Raw genomic sequence first — 21107 nt, 5'->3', positions numbered from 1 at the left:
TTTACCCTCAATGAACAGCGATGAGCAATCCTCTGTGCGAGAAAGCAACCAACCCCTTTGTTTATTTTTACAGTATAAATATCTAAACTTATTATTAAATAGAAGTATAAAAGAGATAAATATACTATTCGTTTGAGGGTTTACTTGGTCATTACTAAAGCGTGTCCGGCAATCCACCCGTGACATGGCTTGATTGGTCACCATCGCAAGCGCAAGGTCGGTCACTAGATAAATAGTAGCAAGAATGAAAATGTGTATCAGAATTTTGATGACTTCTTTGGTACCATCAAGTCATATTCATTCTATGGTAGAATATTTATTAGTTATACTTACTATGCTAAGATCTTGAAATAAGTCGCTTGCACTGACATGACCAGGTCTTGATCAAATGCTTGGCCATACCGTTTCCGCTCTGGTGCTGACAGAAGGGGCAAACCCAAGAAGCTAGCTTGATGATACCAAAGCAGATAAGCGTACCAATAGTTTGACAACTAAGGACTCAGAAACCGTGTGAAGTAGAAAAGAAAGATAGCTACTTATAAGTTTTAAGCAGCAGCTGGGAAATCGCGAGAAAATCTTGAAATTTGGTGCGAAGCCACGGGCCTCTGTTAGTTGCCTAATAAAATAACAGGTCGTCATTTAAATAAAGACCATATGAAGATCTAACAAGCGCCAATTAGATCCAGCCGTGGACGTTACGTACCAGATAATGATCTAGGAAAACGGCGGAGGACGTAACATGGAACACTTACCCGCCTGTTATTGTACTGCCGCGTAATGTAATTACTATTATGTGATTTTTGTTCCGAACAGTATCTTACGTGAATGTGGCAAAAACATATTAGGTATTATACAATTAAAATCTGGAATGCAGATTAAGATTTTCAATGGCGAAGGCGCTGTAGAAATGAAATATTTATTAAATTTCTACAGCGATTTTGATCACTAATTGATCAGTAGTAAGATATATTTTTCCCTAACATGTAATAACTGTTTTGAAAAACAAATAAGTAGTTATGTAGATACATGCCGCGCGCGAAGCTGCCGGAAACAGCAGTTAGATCAAGGCATAGATCAACAAAAAAAATCTTTACGAAGTCGAAGAAAAAAAGTGTTTAATTCCCAAATGTTAGTCAGGCTCATGTACTCGTACATATGTGTAGACAGTCTTTTTCTTCGACCAATGCTTGCTTTCGGCACAAAATTGATCTAAATCTGTCTTACATGGTAAGGGTATCGTAACGTGAGCAAAACTGCACACTAGCCGACAACTCTCTCTCTTCAGCTGCACATGTTCCTGGTTTCTTTCGCAGTTGTGATGCGACGGAGCGTAAAAAATAATCTTTTTTAAAGTTTGAAAACCCAGACAGCAGTCGGATGTCTTAGATGTCTCGAAAAAAATCGTTACACAGATAAAATCCATACGTGAATCACAATAATACTTTATCCTACCATGACACACCTAACACCTTATTCCAGCAATCTGCGTATTCTCTAGTAGTATAGGCAGTGTGGACACTAAGACCGGTTTGGCGCTTATTATCGCTATTATATAATGCCAATCTGGGTTGCACTTGCTGCGAGTCTACCAGTTTTAAACCTATGGTTTTATTGGATAAGCGATTTTACCACATACTGCTAATATTGTAATTCGTTTGGACAGTGTACATATACACTAGAGGTTTTGGACTTGAACTAGGTCATATAATAAAATGTTTTTTTTTTTCGGAATGGTCTGAGTTAGTATTTATACCATTACCATAACACAAGACTTACTTTGGGGCTAACTCAATCTGTGTGATTTATCCATATAGTATTTAGTATGGATTTGCTCCTGTTCCCCCATCTAAAGTGAAATACAAGGATTGTAGAGCGCCTTTCAACTCCTTTCTCAGGTGAGGACTTGATGATTGAAATGAAAAGGTTAATAGAAATTGAATAGGACAAGTTAGAATCTGATAAAGCCAAACACATGGTTTATTAGTTCAATCTAAATAATAATATATGTGTGTTTAAAGTAAATATGCTCAAGCGATCTCACGACAACCTGTGGTATTTCGTAGTTTTTTCCGAATTACCTTACGTAATGATGATTTTTTAATATACCTAGGTATTTCATAAATGTAGCAGTGTAAACCCGCTCCGCTCATCACCAAAGTTGGATTTTTTTGAAATATACGAGTTCACCTCGAGTTAGCCTTCTATAATGTTAACTAATTCGATAGTTATGTACATAGTATGATATACGTACGTACGGTTAAGCTCAGATCTTGGCATTGATCGCATCTTCAAATGAACGGACATTGAAAACACGCTGACTATACTTATAAATTAAAGCCATGACGGTGTGGAAATTTCGCATAGTTTTAACAAAATTTTGCACATACGAGTGCATAAATTTTAAACTAACATCCCATTAAATTTGTACTACTATATATATAGTACTAACTTCTGCTCGCGGCTCCACCCGTGTGTGAGTACCTATGTAATGAGATTATAGATATTTTTTGAGATGAATATTAAAATCAAATCATTTATTCAGAAATTAGGCCTTCACAGACACAATTTGATGTAATTTCCTAAATTAAATAATATTTACCAAAGCTACAAACTACTTCTCAGTACTCTCAAACTATTCTACTACTACTACCCAACCCATCTTCATAAAATTTAACTTACAAGTGGATAAGAGTCTTTATCTACATGTATGTAAAATTCCAAGAAGAATTTCAAAAAACAAATGAATTTTCGCGTTTATAATGTACTATATCGTCGATAGAATTTCGGACAGAACTCACGAGCCAACCTAGTAATTTTCAGGTGACGTACGACCTATATAGGACTTCAAAGCGCTACATCAGAATTCCTCAAACGGTCTATAATTTACAACTGATCGATTTATATCGAATGCATATGTAATTGATTTGTAGAATAATAAATTAATGTAAAACCTTCACGTCTATTTCTCGACTTTGTTAATTTTTAATTATTAATGGATGCAACAATGAAGTGAGGTAACGTGATAGTCGTATTGGGTATCTTATAATCTCTAATATTGGACAGGTTTGACAAATTAAACGTTATCATGAATTTCATAAGCTCATGACAGAAAGTTAATGATAAGTCATTATCTTTTTAAAAAGGTATTATATTTTACAAAGTAGAAGTCTACTTTGTAAAATAATAACATTTTTAAAATCTAAAGTAAGAATGTCATGCTACAGGGGATATTTGAAACCATATTTTTGGCTGAATCTTAGACGAAACAGAATATCCGTTCGGACACTAATAAAAAATATTATGGCGTGTCGTTCCGCCCTAACATGGGACATCTTCCCGTGGATATCGTACGAGGCGACTAAGGGGATAAATTCTGCCTTGACACCTGGCCAACAATGGCATTCCCAAAGAGGGTTAGCGTCAGGTAGGTGGCCAATTAATTTGGAAGTGATGAATTCAGATGATGATTGTTTGCTACAAGAACCTCAGACAATAACTATATATCACCGACATCTAGCGTCGAGTAGCGAAACAATAATAATATTGATGATGCGCTATGAGTGTGGCATTTTGATAAAGGAAAGTTTTCCTGAGGAAAATTTTCTCGATTGCACAGATGGCACTATAGCTGGCTCCACAATATCGTCGAACGCTGTCAATGTGAATGCATGATTGCGTCGTTTGTATGAGAGCTTTTATTTACCGCAATGAAAAACCAGCAGTGTATACGGAATCCGCCAAAGTTCAGCGAACTGTTCCAAGATATTGTATATCCGGCTTTATAAATAAATAAATATACGTATCATTCCTTCATATTGTGCGTTATATTCTGTGTTTAAAGGCCATGCAAGGAAAATTCTCTTACGTAATTTAAATAAAAATTAGAACTGGAACAGTACAGTACAATAAAAATTAAAGCATGGCAAAGATTCTTGATCGGTACCGCCAATCAGACAAGTATTCAGTGAACTAAATGTCTAAACTACAGTAACACAAGTTTGGGAACGTGAGCAAATCGAAATGGTTGAATGCTGTAGATGAAGTTGGGCATATGGAAGTCTAATGTAATGCCAGCTCCACACTGTCGCCGAACTCCGTGTCAGACTGCCGATGCGAATGCGTGAACATTGCGTAGTTAGTATGAGTAATTTTATTTACCGCTATAAAAACCCAGCAATGTATACCGAATCCGCTAAAGTTTGGCAAACTGATCGCCGACAGTTTTAATTTAATAAACCAACTAAAGCTATTGCAAAAATAATTACGACTGATTATAATAGAAAACAAATTTAATTCATATTCTGTCAAAACTCATCTCTCGCAACATTATGTCTCACCACCCCGTCGTTGTCAGCCATTCTGGAATATTTTTCTAGAAATATGTTCCAGAAATCTTCCCGTATTCCAATTGGATTCTCCTCAATTTTTAGATTCTTGGTGATGTGCAAGTAGTTTGTCCCTTCTGTACCTTTTCTTACTGGAGGCCAAGTGAAATCTTTTAGTATATTATCTTGAACCGTCTTTCGTGGAGTAGGGTCACTGTAACAATAGAAAAAAAAATCACATTGATAGAAATTGCTCATTGCTAGTAACTAAACATATATAAAAATAACATTGTTCAAGATTGGATTAACTTCGGTTATGAAAACAAAAATAACAAATTGGTAATAGTTAATTATTTATCAGATTTGAAGCATGAAGTAACCTACCCAATTTTGGCAAAATTCGTCCACATACGGACCATTTTCTTCAATAATTTAAAATCAGCCGGTTTTGTGTCCAGTTTGACTAAAGGAGTATATTTACTTAAAATTCTGGAGCATAAATGTAGATAACATAGTTCATCTAGCACTGTAGCACCTTTATTCACAAGTTTAGCCATGGCCAGTCTAGTGATGTAAATGGTATTTTCGTTAAGCATTCCATAAAAATCAAACACGTAGTAAAATACTGGAGAAACCAATTCTTTGCTCAGTTTCTTTGCTCCAGTATGTGTGGCAAAAACTTGTAAAGCGTCACTAATATAGTTAGCGTATTCCATTATGTTTTTCATTTGGACAATCCCATCTTCGAAATAAAATTTACGCACCTCACCTATCGCGTATTCATACGCAGAGCTGTTAATGTCAAATCTAAATCCAGGTCTAATAGGAAAGTTAAAAAAGAAATCTTCATTCTGCGATTCAACTGTGCCTGGACGGAACAGATATGGAGAAGCCAAATCTAGTCCTTCGTTAGAATTAAATCCTATTAGCACTGGTACATCGTTAACTATTTTGCTTTTTTCTGGATATTCCGAAAGCAATGCACCGCGGTAGTCTTGTTCAAGAACTGGAGAAAAAGGAAACACAGCCATTTGATAAGTTTCTAGCGGTTCAGAGTATACAACTTCAGCTTCATGCGATAATAAAACGTTGGCATCGGCTGCTTGTAATCCCTCTAATAAGGCAATACTATTGTCAGCAGTAACATTAACTAGTTCTGCAAGTTTCAATGCAGTTCGTTTGGGATCTGGGTGAAAATATATAGACTCGTACGCACTCCCACTTTGCATTATGACAGCGCTGAATAGACCTCGGGCTTGTTTGATATACAGCAGCAAGTTAGCTATAACTGCTCCTCCCCTGTTTCCCATTATAGTGATCCGGCTGGGATCTCCTCCAAATCGCTCTATATTATCCTTTATCCATTCTAAACCTAAAATGAAATCTCGTAATCCATTGTTGCCTTTTATGACTTCATCGTCCGATGTCAGATACCCAAGAATTCCAAGTCTATGACTGATTGTGACTACAATAACATCTTCTTCCATGAAAAATACTGGGGCGTAAGTTTCAGTTCCATTGAAACCTGTTCTGAAATTATCGTTGTAGTCAAATACTACTATAGGTTTGGATCCTTTAAGGTCTGGTGTGAAAACGCTGATGTATAGGCAATCTTCGGAACCAGATATGCCGTATGGTTCTCCGAGCCGCATACGGGAGCTGAGTTGTAAGCATGTCGGTTTGTTTTCACGCGCTTCATAAGTTTCTTCCCAACCGGTGTGTGCAACTGGTGGCTGAAATTTAAAATATACTTAATTTTAGATAATACTTATTATACTTTGGAATATTAGTTGTACTGTATTAAGTATTCTATCCTCAAAAATAGTCTGATTTACAATAATTCAGGAGCATCTGTTTATAATACCATTGTATCCAACAACATTTGTATCTTCTATCGTTTTGTTTAACTAATTTAAAATAATAATAAAAATTCGCTTATTATAACTTGAGTGATAATTAATTATTCCTAATATCTTACCTTAAATCTTAGTTTTCCCGTAGGTGGATCAGCATATGGTATTCCTCTAAATGTATAATAACTTTGTTTTTTTATGAGAGTCTTCTCAACTGTCCCTGATAACGACCCTTGCTCTAATTGCACTTTTACAGTTTCTACATCAGTCGCAAAACATAATTTTACCAACACTAATGCTATTAATAACACACGCATTTTGATCTGCAATATATTTTGTTTGACATACATAATTGTTTGGTTACCATTGAAGACTAGATAAGGGCACATACGTGTACTTTATAAATTATCTTTGATAATAACGTACTATCAGTTAAAGTAATAACTGGGAATTTGCTTCTGTTAATCCATTCCTAAAGGAAGTGATAAAGTATATGAGAATTAGTTTTTTGATAATTAAGATTGGGAAACCCAAAAAAATTGTGGATGTAATGTGAGAGGAGATTAATTAGTATGATTGAGATATCCACTCATTATGTTAAGTTTTGAAAGAAGGTTTTCGTTTTACATTACTGTCTTAATTTCATTGTCTTAATGAAATATAAAGCATATAAAAATCGATCACATAAATATTTATATATTTATAGGTTATATATATTTAAAGGTTTTATAAATAAAACCTTTAAGTACTAATTCTAACTTGCTAATGTCATCAACAGCGACTTAAGACCCGTGCTTTACCTGGAGCACTGAAGCACGAGATATGTACACGTCCTCGTGCTCCACCTAGTTGGAACATGGTGTACTTACAGATCATCGTGCTAGGACTGATAATAATAATAACGCACGCTTTCAATATTTCATGTATTTTATAATGCAGATAGTGGCAGCGAGGCTGGATGTGGACAGTGGCATTATGTTGCACTGGACTCACATCCAGCTCGACAAAGATATACATATTAATTATCGTGTTTATTACTAACACAGACTTTGAGTTTTTGGATTACTAACAGTATGGGCTATGCCTGAAATAAACGCATTTTATTTTATTTTTATTTTATAAGCCCCTTTTTAATTTCATAATAAATAATACCTAACTAATTTTAAAGTTCATCTTTCTCATCATCTTTGATGACGCCATTCACTGCAATATTCCTGTATTTTTCTATGAAATTATCCCAGAATGTTATGGCTTCTTCGCCGATTTTCTGTTTCATGACTGGCTCTTCATTGATGAGTAGAGTATCCCTGTTTTCTATGGTTGCTGGTGTCCACTTGAAGTTTCCTTCAGGGAGATTAGGGTCCCTGAAGAAAAAAGTTAGAACGTAAAATATCAAAAGTTAAGTAAAATGATCAAATATCTTGACATTGAATATGAATATTTATCGCTAATACAAACCTTGTTTTAGCAAAGTTCGTCCACATCTTCACCATATTTCTTAAAACCTTCATATCTTCAGAATCATCTTCTTTCATCGCTTGCAGGTAAGCCTTTTTGATAGGTTTGCATACAAACAAATAACACAAATCGTCTGATATTGAAGCTCCCCAGGACCCATCGAGAGTTACAGCATCGTCCAGAGCAAGCTGCTTTCTGTAGTTGAATTCGCCGCTGTAGTCAAAAGTATAGTAATAAAGTGGAGCTTTAGATGCATTAACATATTTTCTAACTGTGTAGTCCAAAGGATACAGACCCAACATATCAGTCAAATAGGAAACATACTCTGTTATACCGCTTACTCTTACGTATCCTTCCTCGAAGAAATGTTTTTTCAGTTCTTCGATTACTTCAAAGTATTTCTTATGGGTCACTTCAAAATGGTAATCTACTCTGATTGGAAAAACTAAAAGCAAATCACGATTAGCAAATGTAAGGAATTGTGGTCGTTTAAAATATCTCTCGCAGATTTCTAATCCTTCTCTGGAGTTGCGACCTATCATGATCGGAATATTAATATCAATTTCACCTTCCTCTGGTAGTTTAGTTATCACAGCATTAGGATGTTCATGTTCCACTATTGGGCCAAATGATATGACGCCAATTTGCTTAGCTCGTGGTTCGTCAGCGTGAACTGCATAGTCTTCATTTTCTGTCAATTCTTCGGCAGAGAAGTCATTTAATTGTCTCAGGATGGATGAACTCGTTTTAGCCGTTCTTTCAAGTTTATCTGCTAAAGCGATAGCTCTTTTTTTACCATCGCCATTAAAGAAAGACGAACCCCAAGAACTGCTACCTTGAATGATTGCTGCGCTAAATAACCCTTTAGCTTTAGGAGAATGTAATAATATATCGACTATTACACCACCACCATCACTACCCATCAGTGTTATTTTATCTGGGTTACCACCAAAATTTTTAATGTTTGTTTTAATCCAATCCAAAGCTAAAATAACATCCCTGATTCCATTATTTCCAGGTAGTAAATCATCTTCAAAAGATAAGAAACCAAGAACACCAAGTCTATGCTGAATTGTGACTAAAATTACATCTTCATTCATGAAAAAATCGGGTCCAAATTCTTTGGAAGCATTGTGAGACATTTTGAAATTTTCATTGTATAGAAATACTACCACAGGAAGGTCAAGTGGTTGATCATCAGGAAGACGCGGAGTGTACACACTCAAATGTAGACAGTCTTCAGTCCCATAAAATCCAAAATTCGGTCGACCTCTAAGCGAAATATTTTGTTGAGGACACGGTTTCTTTTCCTTCTTAGCTTTTAGAACATCGCTCCAACCTGGATGCGGTTGTGGAGGCTGAAATTAAATTAAATATAACTTTATTTTTCTTTATTAATGATCACTTTATAAATTATGTAATGGACAATCTAATGGCACACAACTTATTTTAAAATTCGACTTAGATAAATTGTAATGAATCGTTTGACTAAAAAATACTATTTGGGTGTCAGACACCATAGTTTCTTTTTAAGCTGTAAAAGTCAGTTAACTATATACCATACTAGCTACGTCCCGTGGTAATTTCGAGATATAAAGTACCTTATGTATTATTCCAGGTTATATTTTACCCATGTACAAAATTTCATAACAATCCGTCCAGTAGATTTTGCGTGAAAGAGTAACAAACATCCATACACACATACATCCTCACAAACTTTAGCATTTATAATATTAGTTGGATATAAATTAGCCAACAGAATTATTTCAGTCACAAAACTAAAAACTTGCTTACCATAAACCTAAGATTTCCAACCGGTGGTTCGGCATACGGAATACCCATAAACGAATAAAACTTTTCATTCTGAACTATTGATTTCACTTCAACACCAGCTACTTTTCCACTCTCAGTATCGACTACAATATCTCCTGTTACCACAGCTATAATCCAACAAAATAATATTAAAACTGGTCTAGCCATTTTAGTACCATTCGATTGTATGAATTTGTTTATATGAAGCAATTCAATTACTTCGATATGACGTGTCCTTAGTGATAAATAATCAATACTAATCTCTATATAATACTAGACTGTTAGTTATATTGTTATCTACTGCTTGCGATTGCACGGGGTAATCCTATGAAATATGGTTTACTACAAATTATCTTCTATACAGTAGTGAGAGTAGATTGATTTTATAATCTGGTTTATGTAAGTTTTTGAATATAGTTAGGATTACTTTTAACCAAATAAAAAGATTAACTTAATTTGGTACTTAATAATCAATGAAAAGGGTCAATGAGTAGTAGTTACCCAAAATTAAACAACTATCATAGGTACTAATGCTATACAAGTAGTGGTTTGCTTGTCAACAATGATTGATTTCTTCATATAACGAATTTCGTTTTATTTCAATACCTATTTCGACATCTCATATAGTATGTATATGAGATGTCGTAATAGAATATGCATCTAGCATGTATCTCTTGCCATTAATAAAATTATTAATATATATATTTTTTATTATGTACCTTGTGATGAAAATGAGACACGCTTTTTACACTTGACATGAAAATTAAATTCATTGGAGTAATGAAAAAATGAAATTAAAATATTTAATATTACTATTTAATAAACATCTTAATAAGGTTTCATTAAAATTTAAATTCCTCATAATATCATATTTTCATCTGACATATTAATATTCTGGGGCACTGGTCTTTCCTAAAGTTGGATAAAACCCCAATACAATATCGTAAGTTAATCACACAGTAATTTGTTTTAATTAAAAACCTTATAAAAATCAATCAAAGTTCATCATTTTTATTAGATTTCTTAATTTTATTTTGCCATTTTGTGATAAATTTGTCCCAAAATTTGAATCTGTCTTTATAAAGGTTGGACTTGATATCGAAATTTTTGTCTATGTGCAGATATTGTTCAGTATCCAAATTGAAGGCCGGCCAACTTAATTTCTCTAATAAATCATCTTCTTCTGGGGTCGGGTTACTGTAAAAAAAGAACATTGTTAGGTAAAAACAAGGTATATCAAATCGACATATAGGTGGATTGAAAAGAAAAATATATCTTCGGGTCTAACATGTAGATCAATGCAGTGGAGTTTAATTAGGTCATGTGGCTACGTACCCGTATTTAGCAAAATTAGCCCACATTCTAACAATCTTATTTTGTATTTTGTATTCTTTAGTTGAAGATTTGTAATTCTTCAAATATGTATCGACCATGTCCGGGCATTTGAACAAATAGCAGAGTTCATCACCAGATGCAGCTCCCCAAGTGCCATCTTCTACTGTCGATATTTTCATTATATTATTCTTGTTTTCATTTAAATTACTGTAGTAATCAAAATGATAGTAAAACACTGCAGCTGAAGATTTATTACTATACATTCTAGCAGCATAATCAACATTATATGCAATTGCAACGTCACCAATGTATGACACAAATTCGGCGACATTATTGATACGAATTTTACTGCTATGAAAATATTTTTTTTTTATCTCATCTATTGCATCATAAAAATCTTCATGATCAGGATTAAACCTAAATTTCAAACGAATAGGCATCATGAGTGGGAAGTCTTTATCGACAAATGTGAGATATCTTGGTTCGATGAGATACTGTAATGAAGATTCCAATCCTTCTCGAGAGTTGAACCCAATCATAATGGGAATACTTATTATATTTTCCGACGATTCTTCAGGATATTTAATAATCAAACCACCGTAATGTTTCTCAACTATGGGACCAAAAGCTGAAACTCCACGTTGATTTTCTTTGAAATAGTCTTTTGGACTAGCGTGTATGTTCCTATTTAACAAGTCAACAGGCGCAACACCTCTAAGATACTTTAATAGATTGGTCGGGCTGCTTGTACTAAATTTAAGTATTTCACCTAATTCAAATGCTCTTTCCCGAGCTCCTTCTTGGAGGCACGTAGTCGATAATGCTGAGCCACTATGCAAAATTGCAGATCTAAATAATTCTCGTGCTTCAGAATGTATTAGCAAATCAACTGCAGCCGCGCCTCCTTGAACTCCCATCAAAGTAATTTTATTAGGATCTCCACCAAACTGATCAACATTATTTTTTATCCATTGCAAACCTTCAACAATGTCTTTCAGCCCGGAATTTCCCGGCACACTATCGTCTTCCAAAGAAAGGAAGCCAAATAAAGATAAACGGTGTGCTATGGTAGCAATAACAACATTTTCTTCGATGAAAAAATCAGGAGCGTAGTCCTTTGTATTGTTGTAAGAGATCGCGAAATTTTCATTGTAGATGAACACAATAACTGCGCGTTTGTTTTGATTCAAATCGGGCGTGAAAATATTTAGATAAAGGCAGTCTTCTGACCCGTGCACTCCCAAAGGTTGACCCTTTTTTATATTGGTATTGTACTGGATACATGCTTGTTTCTCCTTGGTAGCTTTCAACACGCCGTCCCAGGGTTTGGCAGATCGAGGTTCCTGAAAATAATAATTAAGAACAAGAAGTTTTTGTGTTACTTACAAAATTGGAATGGAAAACTAAATTTTCTATTATTTCTGTTCCACCTATGAATCTCAATGTCATACTATTACTCGTAGATCTATTCATGAAATTCATATCGCGTTCTGATAATTTATCATGATTTTGTTGTGCATCGCATGGATATTACAGGTGGAAAACTCGCACACGATAGGAGTTACTACCGACACTCGCATGCACCTTATTGATGCGATGCACGGGATCGCAATAAACTTTATTTTCGCGGAACATGCACTCAAATGAATTTGTTTACGCCAACCTGAAATATTTTGCAACGATAGATAACTGAAGTCCATTAACTTGAAACTCTCTTACTTTGTACCATATTTTAGTACAGTAAATAAAGTTAAATAAATGAGGACAGAGGACAGATCCAATAAGATTTACATTATAAAATAAAATTAAGTCCCATAAAAATGGCTGATAAGATAAGACATGGGACACAAACTTTTGTTAAGTATTGACTCACAAGAAACTTAGAGGTAAGGATTGGTGATATTAAGCTTTAAAATTTCACTGGTTTAGAGGTCACTAAGTTTAAGGTAGATTTTCCAATTTAAATAGATCGATATAGATCGACAAATACTTACCAAAAACCTCAAATCGCCTATCGGTGGAATAGCAAAAGGTATACCCATAAACGCATAATACTGTACTTTATGTATTAAAGTCCTCAAGGTCTTCCCTTCTATATTTCCGTGGGTAGTTTGTACCACTTCAGCGTCTACCATAAACAAACCCATCAAAATGGCAATAATATTGTAGATGGACATTTCGTAGAGTAATTTGGACGGCTATTACGAAAGGCTCACACTACAGGACTGAATATTATCGACTATCAGAATTAATCTCCAGTAATAAATGAGTTATTGATATAACGTTTACGATACTTCTTGATTCTGACATCGTAAATGGCATTACGATGTTTTTACAACTAATTAATTTAATGTACAAAGTTAGCAGCGACATATTTTATTTTGCAATATGAACAAGCAATATAAACAACAGTTTCCAGGAAAAAATATATTTAGGGCAGTATTTTTGATTTTTTTTTAAATTGTTCGTGTATTATTCAACTAGATAATAAAATAGGTTATAAATTGAAAGGAAAAATAATTTATATTACATACAATGCCTAAAAATTCAAGTCTTTGTTTTTAAAAAACATTTTCATGGCTATTAATTTGTTTATAGTGACGTGGTTTAAAATTGCACACAAAGGTAAAGGTAAAGTAATGCGATAAGTTCAGTTCTATGAATTTAGTACAAAATTGTAGAGATTTATTGGTTTATTCCCATGAAGTTATGTGTGGTGTTTTAATTATTCCAGTATTATTTGGCTGTTGTGTTTGTGGTTTTGATGTAATGAATGTGCAATTGGAAAACTGTACGATTGTCGGGCGCAAGTTGTATACAATTTTCGAAAATAAGCCGTATGCTGTTTTTTGGGATATACCCTATGGTCAGCCTCCGATTGGAATATTGAGATTTAAGGTAAAAACATATTTGTAACTAGCTTTAGCTCGCGCCAATTTCCCACGGTAACGGATAATTTTATTATACGTTTTAATATTATTCCGGAGATGTACTTCTCCGGATAATATTACAAGTCCTTATGAACAGAATACATTTTGAATACTGAAGGGGCACGGAGAAAATGAGTGATGGATAGGGGTCTATATGCTTATTGAAATGAATGTGGTATTAAATTAATAATTGTTTCCTCGTATGACATTTACGTGAGTATATGCATTAAGTCTGTGTCTAAGTCTAAGTAATACCTCTCCTCTCACGGGTCTACTAGAAGAGATGATACTTGATGTAGCTCCGTTTATACTCGTTTTTTTAATGTAATCCTATATTAAAAAGTTTCTTGAGTACATACATTTATCCTAACTTACATTATAAATGCGAAAGTAAGTTTCTTTCTTCTTTCTGTTTGTTACCTATTCACGCTTTACCTGCTCAAACAATCTCTTTGAAATTTTGTATACACGTAGTTTGAGGTGAAGGAAAACATCACGAGAAAACATCAAAGGTTGATTATTAACTTGTGTGTAAAATGGAGAAGGCAATGGCAAACCACTCCATTACTAATGCCAAGAAAGTTGTTGTGTGTGTTTAATTCCTTGTAATGACCACGACCCTTAGCCATGAGGAATACGACTATGAAGAAGTTTGAAGTACGGTTAAGAAATAGGGTACTTTTTGTCCCGAAATTCTCATGGCCCGGGGCGCAGCTAATGAATACAATGTGCCTATGGACTGAAGTATCTTTCGCAAAATATTTCGAATTGACTTCCCCATTGTCACCGGGTGTCTGTAATGTTGACGACTATTTGAAAACATTGCAGAAATTGCTGTACTGAATCTACTATGAACGGTGGACGTGTCCGGACTTCTGAGCGAATCCGCTTCGGTATTTTGATGTTTGTCTTGTTCAGTAATGCGTAAATTGGGTAAAGGGGTTGAAACTCGGTACAGACTTGTATACAATCATAATGTAATTAAAATATATCCTTACAATAAAGAAATCGAAGAACGAAATCCTCTGCCGCGTCTGTCTGTTCTCGATAAACTCGAAAATCACTGACCTGTTTTCATGTGTTATCACCAATAGATAGTGTGATTCCTGAGGAAGGTTTTAGTGTATAATTTATTATGTTTTTGGCTAAGTTTAGAGATAACGTGTTTATCTAGATATGTACAATCAAGATATGTATCATTAGATAGATTGATGCGTCAATAATAAGTAAATATCATATCATCTTTCATATCTCTTTCAGTTTGTCTATTAGAAATATAAAGTTCATGAAAGCTCGTGTTATACATATATTTACTTTGTCCAATAATCGTATTAAATGTTTCATGATACACGTGTGAGCTTTTAAATATTTTTTTTCGCAATTGGATAGCGCTCCGATTTTATGAAATTTTGTACTAATCTAGTTTCAGTATGTTCATGTATATTTCCATAGTATATCATGTTATTTTTCATAACAAATAAAACATTAATTTATTTCCAGTCGCCAAAAGCCACACAAGGATGTGTTAAAGGCACTTCAGATCATACTACATTAAACATAAAAACGTGCCCACGCCAGCTCGACGAAGATTGTCTCCATCTCTCCATACACATGCCTATATCGCATGAACAAACACTCAACTCCGTCCTAGTATGGCTGCACGAAGATTCCAAACAACATGGCCCAGATTTCCTCATAGACGAAGACATAATTGTTGTTACTATCTCGTACAGAACATCAATATTCGGATTTCTAAACACCGAAGATGAGTTCGCACAAGGCAATATGGGTGCAAAAGATATATTACTTGCTCTCAAATGGATCAGAGATAAGATCAGCTATTTCAATGGAGATTCGAGCAAGGTGACAGTGGTCGGGTCGGAAAAAAGTGCCGTTTTGGTTGCGTCATTGTTACTGTCCCCTGCGGCCGAAGATTTATTTTCCAGAGTTATCATACATGGGGGATCCGCTTTGTCCCCTGCAGACTATAGAAATTACAATTTCGATGTCGTCAACAAACTATATTGGAAACTTAACGGACCTTTCGAAAAACTAAATCGAACGAGACTCTATGAATTACTCGCGAATGCTTCAGTTGACACTTTGATTTCTGCGTCCCAAGATCTGTTCGATAGCACGGAAGTGAGAGACTCTCAACGGTTAATCAATACTTTCGGACCTACAGTCGAAAAGACAAAGCCGAGTTTCATGAGCAAACCTCCTACTACAGTTTACAAACGGAAACTCAACAACAACAACGTCGCAGTAATGATGGGCTATACGACTTTGGACTCCCTTTACAAATTACACGGATTCGAGAAGAACAGGAAGCTTTTGAAGAATTTAAATTATAACTTCCAATATGTATTGCCGTTTGAAGGTTCAAAGGATGAGTTTTTATCGAAAAGGTATAAGAAGATAAGGCGGAGTATAATGGATTTTTATTTCGTTAATGGGACGATTGGGGAGGGGAGCTTGAGGCGCTACGCGAAGTACGTCTCGGATCAAGTGATTTATCCCGTGTTCCGTCAGGCGAGGCTCCAAGCGGAGGTGTCGCCTGACATTGTTTACCTGTATAGATTTTCTTTCAAGGGGGCCTTCAATGTCGTTTGGGACATTACCGTCCCGGGCTTAGAGTGGCGCGGGGCGACGGCTGGCGACGAAATCTGCTACCTATTCAAGTGCAAATCAGTAAACGGAGCTTACAATAGCACCGGAGTCTCGAATGAAAGGCACTTCATTAAGAAAATTGCGAGATTATTGGCGAATTTCGCCAAATTCGGGTAAGTAATGGTTTTAAGGCTTTTATTGTTATAATAGGTGTTGTTTGGTGAGGGATTCATTTTACAGGAAACAGGAAATCCGGAAGGAAATCAGTTATTGCTTTTGTATTTTTAACTTTCTAATAACAAATGTTAAGAGAGCTTCATGATTAAATAATTTGCACCCGTCGCCCACATCATCTACGAGAGTGGAGTAAGTACTCTTAATAAGTGGATAATTGTAATAAATTCAGTGTGTGTATGATTCGTTTTTTGTTAATAAACTGCTGATAACGTCATGCATATTTAGTAAAAATGTAAAATCACCCCTTGCTATTGTTTCTCTCACCAAATACATCTTTGAACTTCATTGACTCTTGGCAATGTGAAATAATAATTGTATAAAGAAGTTGAAAATATCCACAGAAAAGTCAAAAATCCTTGAAAATGTATTAATTATGCAGAGGTTTTGAAAAAATTTGTTTATTTTGAAATCGATAGGTTGTTATAGTATGTATCCAGACATCCTATATCTACTTATACAGAAATGCTATATTTCAGAAATCCGACGCCGCATAAGCAAGACGACTTACTAGAAAACCTGGAATGGTCTCCGCTGGAGAATCACAAAGTTACCCGCGTCCTCAGTCTAGCCCGCAAACTCAAAATGGTCAATTTTCCAGAGCTCGAAAGAATGAACTTTTGGGATCGCTTGCAAACTGATTTTTTCGCCGACAGACTTCCAAAAGATGATCTTTGAGACATTTGTATCGTGGAAATTACTTTTGCGAAGTTTTTAAAGTTATGAGTAAGATTGACTCTAGACTAGACAGTTAATAATTTTGTCTAAAATAAAACATATAAAAATATAATATTACAAATAATTACTTAGTTTTATTATTTTGGAATCTAATATTTCTGCATATATGCACAATCATATATGGATTCATCATCGATGACAGATGAAAAAACAAGTCAACTGGGCATCTCGTACGACATACACGAAAGATTACGGAGTTCTATTCTGGGGCGGCAACCACACGCTACATTGTGATGATGATTATTATAATCAAACACTCAAATGAAATTTTGTACACACACTTGAGTTATTATTCCACAGCATTTCCCAGATCCATCATTCGCCTACCCTTATCCCATTTTATATGGGGTCGGTATAGCGTGTCAAGTCTCCTCCACATCTCCCTGTCTGATGTTAACCGGTCTTATTTTGTTTTATTTTTATTTATTATCACACATAACAGCATCACAACTATTACTAAACAAAAAGTACAAAACAGGGATTTATAATCTAGGTTGCATTCCACAAAAATGTGTGTACCTTATATTATGTCTAAAACAATGTGTATAAACTAGAGTAACAAAAATAGAACATCATACCGAGAGTCCAAGCGCTATGGCCTAGACTGTCGGCTAGTGGTACAATATGTCTTTAATCAATTTAATATACAAGGACAATTTAGGCAGAAAAACGTCAAAGGTTTGGTTGTCTTCATTGCACTGACGAGACATCCTGGCCAGGGGGTTGTAAAAGGAGGTATTGTATACACTTGCAAAGCAAAACGTCCTATTTGATTTGATCTACGAGCACTATATCTGGTATTAAATGTTATTTGAGTGAATAAGTTAGGGACGTTTAATATTGAGTGAATTATTTTATAAATATAAATGAAATCAAAATATTTTCGATGTGTTTCTAATTTTTGTACATTGAATTTAATGAGACGTGCTTCATAATCAGGAATATTTCGCCTCGATTGTAGACGGTAGCATAATATACGTATGCACTTACGCTGCACTCTCTCTATATTATCGATATGAACTTGGTAGTGCGGAGCCCATATTGGACTACCGTATTCTAAAACGCTTCTGACGAGTGTGTAGAAAAGGTAAAGAAAAGAACGAGTGCCTGTGAAGTCTTTAGTAGTAGTTGATTTGCTTTTCCTACTATGTGGTGGCAATGTTCGCGAAATGTTAGTTTATTATCAAAAAGAACTCCGAGATCTTGGCAACGTGTAACCTCTTCAGGGTCTGACCGTCAATGCTGTAATCATTAACGATCCCATGCCGCTTGTTAGTGAACGTAATGACAAAACACTTGTCAATATTAAGGTACATTAAGTTAGTTCTGCATCACATAGAAACAGCGGTTAAGTCTTTTTATAAAAGATTACAGTCATCTAAAGAGTTTATTGTTTTGAATATTTTCAAGTCCGACCGATCAGTTATTTTTTTAGCCATATCCTACCCAACGCACTCTATCCATTTCATCGGCTTTTCTCAGATCCGAGTTAGTAATATTGTTGTTACAGTCATGTTTATTTCGTCATTCTGTATTCAAGTTCACTCCAATTTAATTATTGAACACGAGACATGAGGCTCGGTTTTGTGGGTATAAACGGAGCCATTACTTGATTGCTTCCCTTAATGAACGGAAACTAATGACACACAGTAGCAATGGCTTTCAAAGGCCTAGTTCACGTTAATAAATAATAAAAATTTATTCAGACAAAACAGTGGTTTAAATTTACAGATGTTACGTTACAAATCTAGAGGTAATATGACTACCTGCAACAGGCCATCCGCGATCTAGACGACATCGGTCTGTATCTCGCAGACAGCTTGCCACTGTATACACAAACGAAAATTTGTAATAACATCAATTAGGTTATACATTACCTTAGGACTACCTATAGTGTAGGTAGTCAAATTATAAATATAGAGCCATGCCGTCACGCTCCGTCATTTTGACGTCCGTCGACAGATAACGGACAACAACGCAGAAATTATAGGAAGTTGTACTTTGTTGTACGTTAGTGTCAAACACCATAAAAAACAACATACAAACGGAGCACGACTGAGCAATGGGGTACTTAGTTTATACGTCTGTCATTTAAATTGAGAACTCATGGTTACCCAAACCAAACAATACGAAGTCCTCTGTATCATGTTTAATAAAACAGCTAAAAGATGTCTGATTTAAATGGCTGATTTAACTAGATAGCTGCGACAGGTGCACTCAATTTAGTTTTAAAATCATGTTTAGTTTATGATAGCAACTTGTGCAATACCATAATGTACACTTAACGTATTTCATTCCCGTGTGAGTACGAGAGTGGGGCATAAAATTTTTATTGCAAATTCAAGCCAGCTTATGCATCAGTCTGCTACCCGGATTGCATATAATCTTTGTTGCATCAGAACCAGCGAGAGCTAGCTTAGCAAGTGTTGTGTGCTAGAGAGATGAAAACTTTATTTGTTATCTGTTTCAAACAATTACTGAAAAAAAATATATTATAAGACTATCCTTAACATCACTACATCGTATAAAATAAAGTTGCTTTTCTCTGTCTGTCCATAGGTATGCTTCGATAGGATTTTGATGTGGGTTTTTTAATGGATATACTTAGTCTGATTTCTGAGAAAGGTTTTGGGTGTAATAATTTATTATGGTTTTAATCGAGCGAAGCCTGGACGGGCCGCTAGTAAAATATATTTCAATAATTACGAATGAAGTAAAAGCTATTTACAATAATTTAGTCTGTTTTTAGGATTCCATACCTCAAAAGGTAATCCTCATAGGATCACTTTGTAGTCCGTCTGTCTGTCCTTTTTATTTTTGTTACTTAAAAACATGTATTTTTTATATAATAAAAATATAACAGACAAATCTGTTTTATTGCCATTTTTATTTTTCTTTACATAATACGTTTACCTTACGCTACCTCTCTTTCTTATAAAATATTACTTTCAAATAGGTACTTACTGAAATCCCTTGGTTGTCTGCCTTTGTTCGCATATCATTTTTATTATATAGGTATATATTAAGTAGGTACTTTCTCTGTTTGTAATTTCTGTAAGCACTAAAACCATAAAAACATACTACAAACAGAATAAAATATTTTACTGAATAACGATATTCATAACTTGGCGACAAGCGAAATGGATCCACGTTTCATTGCGATTGCACTGAAATGACGGGTCGTCCGTTGTGTTACACCGATTAATTTCAGTGGCAGTAACCTGTTAGTGCAGCCATCTGCACTAATGGCTATCCAATTTAGTCACATTCCATTTCAACGGATTGCGGTTATAACATTAACTCATAATAAACCAATGGATCAAAAATTTGAAAGTATTTTTTGGTTAATTATATTGTATGTTGACTAGGCAATATTTATGCTCTTCACAGTTGATGAGGCATATATATATATACAAGTATGTCCGTGGATATCATCTGTTTGTTAAGAAAGAAGGCTCCAAAGTCATTTTTATCAGTGTGAAATAATCATAATTAACTTGGGAGTTTCAACAATTTTCCCTTTGCAATATGTATTATGAAGATCTACTTAAAAGACAAATTTAATGACCACAACACCCGCTTAGAGCCAATGGGCCAAGAGAACGAGGGAAATCGTATATGTCAGTGTGGAATTATATTTTTTCTGTTCATAGGTACTCTTTGACGAAAACAGCTGAGATGTATTATGTAATATTGTGTGGTTTTTGGATGAATCATGAGGACAGCGGTGGTAAAAAAGAAGGAACAAAAGCACTTGACATTTCTTACAAAGATATACAATTAGGAAAGGTAAGCAGCAAGCTTGCAATAAC

At 34.9% G+C, this 21107-nt stretch overlaps 4 protein-coding genes across 5 annotated transcripts; 1 reads left to right on the top strand and 3 right to left on the bottom strand.

Moving 5' to 3' along the window:
- Positions 1–4271: 4271 nt before the first annotated feature.
- Positions 4272–6572, bottom strand: LOC128677719 (esterase E4-like). Its single transcript, XM_053758752.2, has 3 exons — positions 6304–6572; positions 4710–6058; positions 4272–4539 (listed from the first exon to the last, which is right to left on the bottom strand). The coding sequence occupies exons 1-3, from the start codon at positions 6565–6567 to the stop codon at positions 4305–4307; spliced, it is 1848 nt and encodes a 615-aa protein (XP_053614727.1). The 5' UTR covers positions 6568–6572; the 3' UTR covers positions 4272–4304.
- A 514-nt stretch (positions 6573–7086) lies between these two features.
- Positions 7087–9696, bottom strand: LOC128677892 (juvenile hormone esterase). The gene is made up of 3 exons (XM_053759057.2): positions 9431–9696; positions 7637–8994; positions 7087–7542 (listed from the first exon to the last, which is right to left on the bottom strand). Exons 1-3 carry the CDS (start codon positions 9614–9616, stop codon positions 7341–7343), a joined length of 1746 nt encoding a protein of 581 aa, XP_053615032.2. The 5' UTR covers positions 9617–9696; the 3' UTR covers positions 7087–7340.
- A 487-nt stretch (positions 9697–10183) lies between these two features.
- LOC128677828 (juvenile hormone esterase-like) lies at positions 10184–20444 on the bottom strand. 2 transcript variants are annotated; one of them, XM_053758951.1, is made up of 3 exons: positions 20260–20444; positions 10784–12126; positions 10184–10645 (listed from the first exon to the last, which is right to left on the bottom strand). In XM_053758951.1, exons 1-3 carry the CDS (start codon positions 20290–20292, stop codon positions 10444–10446), a joined length of 1578 nt encoding a protein of 525 aa, XP_053614926.1. In that variant the 5' UTR covers positions 20293–20444; the 3' UTR covers positions 10184–10443. The 2 variants fall into 2 exon arrangements, with proteins under 2 accessions (XP_053614926.1, XP_053614925.1); XM_053758950.1 differs by lacking the exon at positions 20260–20444 and adding an exon at positions 12778–13003 and having other exon boundaries at positions 10186–10645.
- On the top strand, positions 13428–17338 carry LOC128677829 (juvenile hormone esterase-like). The gene is made up of 3 exons (XM_053758953.1): positions 13428–13681; positions 15214–16496; positions 17037–17338. The coding sequence occupies exons 1-3, from the start codon at positions 13442–13444 to the stop codon at positions 17233–17235; spliced, it is 1722 nt and encodes a 573-aa protein (XP_053614928.1). The 5' UTR covers positions 13428–13441; the 3' UTR covers positions 17236–17338.
- Positions 20445–21107: the final 663 nt, after the last annotated feature.

The sequence above is a fragment of the Plodia interpunctella genome, chromosome 18 (genome assembly GCF_027563975.2).
Source record: "Plodia interpunctella isolate USDA-ARS_2022_Savannah chromosome 18, ilPloInte3.2, whole genome shotgun sequence".
Classification (NCBI taxonomy): Eukaryota; Metazoa; Arthropoda; class Insecta; order Lepidoptera; family Pyralidae; genus Plodia; species Plodia interpunctella.
This window is presented reverse-complemented; position numbering and strand designations above follow the sequence as displayed.

What these genes read in the sequence shown, in the direction of transcription:
- LOC128677892 (XM_053759057.2), bottom strand. Translation starts at nt 9,616, where the DNA reads ATGGCTAGACCAGTTTTAATATTATTTTGTTGGATTATAGCTGTGGTA. An exon ending in TTGGAAATCTTAGGTTTATG is followed by an intron (nt 8,995 to 9,430) that starts GTAAGCAAGTTT and finishes ATTTAATTTCAG; the next exon opens with CCTCCACAACCGCATCCAGG. An exon ending in ACGAACTTTGCTAAAACAAG is followed by an intron (nt 7,543 to 7,636) that starts GTTTGTATTAGC and finishes TTTTTTCTTCAG; the next exon opens with GGACCCTAATCTCCCTGAAG.
- LOC128677828 (XM_053758950.1), bottom strand. Translation starts at nt 12,960, where the DNA reads ATGTCCATCTACAATATTATTGCCATTTTGATGGGTTTGTTTATGGTA. An exon ending in TAGGCGATTTGAGGTTTTTG is followed by an intron (nt 12,127 to 12,777) that starts GTAAGTATTTGT and finishes TATTATTTTCAG; the next exon opens with GAACCTCGATCTGCCAAACC. An exon ending in GCTAATTTTGCTAAATACGG is followed by an intron (nt 10,646 to 10,783) that starts GTACGTAGCCAC and finishes CTTTTTTTACAG; the next exon opens with TAACCCGACCCCAGAAGAAG.
- LOC128677719 (XM_053758752.2), bottom strand. Translation starts at nt 6,567, where the DNA reads ATGTGCCCTTATCTAGTCTTCAATGGTAACCAAACAATTATGTATGTC. An exon ending in CGGGAAAACTAAGATTTAAG is followed by an intron (nt 6,059 to 6,303) that starts GTAAGATATTAG and finishes TTTAAATTTCAG; the next exon opens with CCACCAGTTGCACACACCGG. An exon ending in ACGAATTTTGCCAAAATTGG is followed by an intron (nt 4,540 to 4,709) that starts GTAGGTTACTTC and finishes CTATTGTTACAG; the next exon opens with TGACCCTACTCCACGAAAGA.
- LOC128677829 (XM_053758953.1), top strand. Translation starts at nt 13,442, where the DNA reads ATGAATTTAGTACAAAATTGTAGAGATTTATTGGTTTATTCCCATGAA. An exon ending in TTGGAATATTGAGATTTAAG is followed by an intron (nt 13,682 to 15,213) that starts GTAAAAACATAT and finishes ATTTATTTCCAG; the next exon opens with TCGCCAAAAGCCACACAAGG. An exon ending in GCGAATTTCGCCAAATTCGG is followed by an intron (nt 16,497 to 17,036) that starts GTAAGTAATGGT and finishes GCTATATTTCAG; the next exon opens with AAATCCGACGCCGCATAAGC.